Source organism: Nestor notabilis, unplaced genomic scaffold (assembly GCF_000696875.1).
Source record: "Nestor notabilis isolate BGI_N333 unplaced genomic scaffold, ASM69687v1 scaffold834, whole genome shotgun sequence".
Lineage (NCBI taxonomy): Eukaryota > Metazoa > Chordata > Aves > Psittaciformes > Psittacidae > Nestor > Nestor notabilis.
Window position 1 is genome coordinate 46,987 of NW_009925825.1, and position 4,649 is coordinate 51,635.

The following is a 4,649-nucleotide window of genomic DNA, read 5'->3' on the forward strand; positions in this document are numbered from 1 at the left end:
GGGCCTTGTTTCTTTATGAAAAAAGAAAAAGAAAGTGGGGGGGGGAAATTTGGAATGAGAAATTAGAGTGCAATTACAACATGAGAAGATTACAGTAGAAGCCAAATATTTTTGCATGTTGGCTAAAAAAAAAAAAAAACCCAAAAAACCCCTAGTTTTCAAACAGTAGCCATCAAATAAATGCAAATATTTCAAACGACTGTATTAGCTATAGACTATTTCCCTTTTTGTTGCATTTTACTTCCATTTTAATTTGAGACATAATTAATACACCCATAGTTTGCCCACAAAGGGAAAAAAATCCCACCAGAATGCAAACAGCAGCATTATGGGGTTTTTATGTTACCAAAAAATGTAATATTATAGTGACAAGTTTTAACAAACAAACATTTTAATTCACAGGAACACACAAAAACTGATATTAACCTTTACAGTGTTGCAGGATTCATAGTAAAAGCTCCCTTGCTTTTTAGATTTTTAGTTTGAATACTCCCTCTTTTTAACAAAGTAGATTTCTCTTCTTTCTCTGATTTCCTGTGAGTGCACAAACTGTTACACTTTTTGACACATAGTTACCCTAACTCCCATACAGAACTCACTTAAAAGCACATCAAATGTGTAAAAGCAACACCATAAAATGTTAATTAAAAATAAAAAGCAAAAGCTGATCACATGGGCTCCTTTACAGAGCTTCATTAGCTAAAGAATACTTCCTTTTTCCCTTTTTTTTTCCTCTTCAAAAGGAGATAATAAGAATGCTAATGTAAGCCCGAGTCCCATTTGTGGACTACTCACATTAAGCATCTAAAGAACAAAACAAAAAACCTTTCACCAAAAAGTAGCTAACGTTACACAAAACTACCTTAAAATTCTTAAATCAACACCTACAGCAACAAAATTTTTTCTAAGTAATACTTGTAACTATGCAGGTTCAAAAAATAAATTATTTTTACAACTATTATGTTCATATCAGCTGCTACAGACAGAATTCATCTTATGAAACTCTATACTATCTATAGACCTCATATTTTGTGCACAAGTTTCACCCATCTGACTTCCTCTTATTCTCTTCCCCACTGTGATTTCCATATTTCGTATGCTCTAGAACAAGGCTGCAATTTTCCTTTTGTATCCATCCCCAACATCAAACACAGATGAACATCCTGCTGACAAACTGTATTTGTGGTACCATTTCTGGACAGCCAGAAAGCAGCTGTGGCACTACAAAGCAGCCAGACAGCACACACTTCTCATCTCTAACCTCATATGAGAGAGCCTTCACTACCAACACCCCACGGCTTTCAGACTGGTGCACACCGAGCAACTAAAAAGCTGTCTAAAAGTAGTTTAAAAAGCAATCATTCACTTACTGTGTTATAAAGTTCTTCCAGCCTGGGAATTGTAAGAAATTTGTGCATGCTTACTCCGTTTTCAATCAGAAGTTTCACAAATGCAACTCTATCCATCACAAGGGCATCTAACATAGCCTGTTCCAGAGAGCCAACCTACAACAAATAAGTAACAAGGTAGAGCCTGGAGAGAACCAGCGAAATGGGGCATCACAAAATTAAGCGTACTTAAACTACACTTATGAGATCAACCTCATTCACTTAAGGGCTAGGGAAACCTTGTATGTCAAGAACTACAAAGATGCCATCCTTGGTTCAGAAAATCCCCTGAACTTCACACAATTACAGAATGAGAGAGTATTCTTCTGAAGATTCAATCAGCAAGTTTTATATTCCTCCCATTGGCATCTCCTACTGACACAGTACATGTGACTAGGTAGACATTTGATTTAACATAGTTAAGCTGTTCTCATAGATTGATACCGGATAAAACAAAAATACGTAAAATATTTAAAGCCCAATTTGCTTCAGAGACAAATGCTCAGAACCATCACTGCTTCCAACAAACCTTATAGTTTGTTTTGACTTTTGACTGCGCACTCGTCTAAGATTGCGTTTTATTTTTACAGTAATATGGGAAAAAGGCAAGATGCACAATGTAATTTGCAGACTACAAGAAAGAGACATTTTGTCCTCCCCTTCAAAAGACACTGCAGTGCTGCCAACAGAGCATTTCGCTAGATGCTTCTTAAGAACTTCCTATGACGATGCAATTGTAAGGAAGAAAGAGCATCTGACCAATATGAATTCAGCTTCCACCTTTTGCAATGTTTTTTCGCCCTTAGTTATCCAGAACATTTAGCACATTTCTAAGATTTTTGGACCATTTTCAATACACAATAACAAAACAGCTGCAGGACTGTGCAGTATGCAGTAATTACTGTCCTCAAAATAAACGTGTCAGTATTCTGCAGTCTCTCTTTACAAAAGTAAAAAGATTCATTCTTTACAGTAAACTGAGTTTCTCTCTTTTAGAAAACACCATTGTGCTTAAACCCAGCCATTACATACCAGCCATTGCTGCCCATAAACAAAAACATGATTTTTGGCTATGTCAACTCTATCCCACGCAAGTGTAAGAACAAGCTGGTCAAATGCAGATGCATTCGTGCCTTAAGAAGCAAAAACAATGAGAGAAAAAAAATAATTAAAATGCAAAATAATAAACTTCTTTTTTTTCCTAAAAAGGCCAAATCAAGCAATCCACCACAAAGCTATACAGTGTATTTCATTATTTATGACACAGTAGGGTATTATACAACATGAAAACATAGTAGGTAACTATTTGCTTAAAAATCGAAGATTTCTATAGAATATAGTATTTTCTAAATACTCCATCATATAAACACTGAACAATAATAGCTTTTAAAATTAAAAGTCTCACCTTTTAACAACGCTGTAAGTATTGCAACATCAATGTCCTGGTGTTCATCTGACCCAATATGAAAAACTGTGATCTGTCCAAAAGAGTAAAATTGGGAAAACATATTTTTAAAGTTATTTTCAGGCAAAGGTGATTGGCTCCAGTCTTTTATGTCAGGAACTGAAACACATTAACAAGTCACCTTATCTTTGATGCAATTTAAACCTATGCCTGATTTAAACCTAGCTTTAGTGAGCACTTGTTTTGTTTTCCTAACTGCGTGCCACACAAGGCAATCCTTTACGAGTAAAAACACAGCAGAAGCCCTTTACACTCTTCAATCAAACATCTTTTCCCACTAAAATTACAATTTTCTATTGTCTATAAATACCACACAGTACTGTTCACCCCTCCACTTCATTCTAGATTATGAGATTAACCTGCCAGCAAACATGTTCAGCCAAATACGACAATTTTAAACCTCAAAACAGCACAACATGATGTCCAAATGAAAACCAGTACCTGAAATCAGGCTACATATAAACCTCTATAAAGTGTTTTTGCTTTAAGTTAGCAGTCGCAGTACAGACATAATTAAAAGATACATTAGGAAAAAAAGGGGGGGGGGGGGGGGGGGGGCAAAAAAAGTCCCCTTTTGAAAACAACCCTTCATCTTCAGGGAACAAAAAACAAAGCAAGGAAAAAGAACAAAAAAAAAAAACCAGCAACCCAAATACAAAATGCATACACACTGTAACAAACCAGAATCCTGTCATATGAAAGCAAACTGGCTTGGAAACAACAAACTCAGAGTGCCAGCAATAATGGCAAGAATTAAGTCTCTCTTAGCCATGAGACAAAAGTATACATGAAAATTGTATTTGTCTATCTTCTATAACTGGAAGATCCACTATGTCCAGAAAGGATTTTCTGAATTACTCTTAATCATATACAACACTGTAACACAATTTACTATTATACCCACAAATGCCAAGATCTACTTACAAGTTCTTTTTTTTTCATGCATTCCAGCAGTGTCTGAAACAAGTGAACTGCTTCACTCTGACCAAAGTTAAACGTCTTCTTGATGGTTGAAATGATTTCAGGCTCAGCACCCTCAGGAACATTCCTGAGATTGCAACAAACAAACAGGAAAACACACTGTTATACATGAACAGTAAGAACACTACCACATGCAACTAGCTGCAACATGTCCATTCGAAGTCCTGGTATCTATAAGCTTATTACTGGTTCAGTGGCAAAATCTTGGGTAACCTTTAGACACAAATATAGGTTGCTCGACCTACAACTTTCTATTACTACCTTAAAGAAGTAACTCAGTTTCTTTGCCCTTCCTTCGCACACCTGGTTCTGAGATAATTCACAACTAAAAGATATTGACACAAAATATTAAGTACTCACTGCTCTGATGAATATGACCTGCTCCTGATCTTACTATGGACAAAGCTGTTTGGTTTACTGCTACATGATCCCTGCCTCCTGGTTCCAAGGCAACCCCTGCAACAAGGACCCAATATGTTTAAGGATTTATGCAAGTCTCACAACCAAGTAGAAATCGCTAAGTATTGTGGAGCCTAAGCACATCGCTTTTATTACTTGAAACTATGCTTAAAGCAGTCAACTGTTCTCTACACTAAACAGCAATGTGTATAAAGTCCAGCTTTAAGACTACTCAAAGAGACAATATCGAAACTCTTCCTGATCCTGTGCTGGTTTTGGCTGGGTTAGAGTTAATTTTCTTCATAGTAGCTGGTGTGGGGCTGTGTTTTGGATCTGTGCTGGAAACAGCATTGGTAACACAGAGATGTTTTTCTAGTGCTGAGCAGTGCTTACACAGCCAAGGCCTTTTCTGCTCC

The 4,649-nt window shown here is 36.5% G+C and overlaps 1 protein-coding gene across 1 annotated transcript in view; it reads right to left on the bottom strand.

Annotated features, from left to right (window-relative positions):
* The window catches only part of TRPM7 (transient receptor potential cation channel, subfamily M, member 7), a 26,093-nt gene extending 22,126 nt beyond the window's left edge, over positions 1–3,967 (bottom strand). The window contains exons 1-5 of the mRNA XM_010013207.1: positions 3,963–3,967; positions 3,778–3,901; positions 2,794–2,866; positions 2,421–2,521; positions 1,371–1,505 (exon numbers count right to left, since the gene is read on the bottom strand). Coding sequence (XP_010011509.1) covers positions 1,371–1,505; positions 2,421–2,521; positions 2,794–2,866; positions 3,778–3,901; positions 3,963–3,967 — 438 coding nt within the window. The remainder of the gene's footprint in view (positions 1–1,370; positions 1,506–2,420; positions 2,522–2,793; positions 2,867–3,777; positions 3,902–3,962) is intronic.
* Between the last annotated feature and the right edge of the window lie 682 nt (positions 3,968–4,649).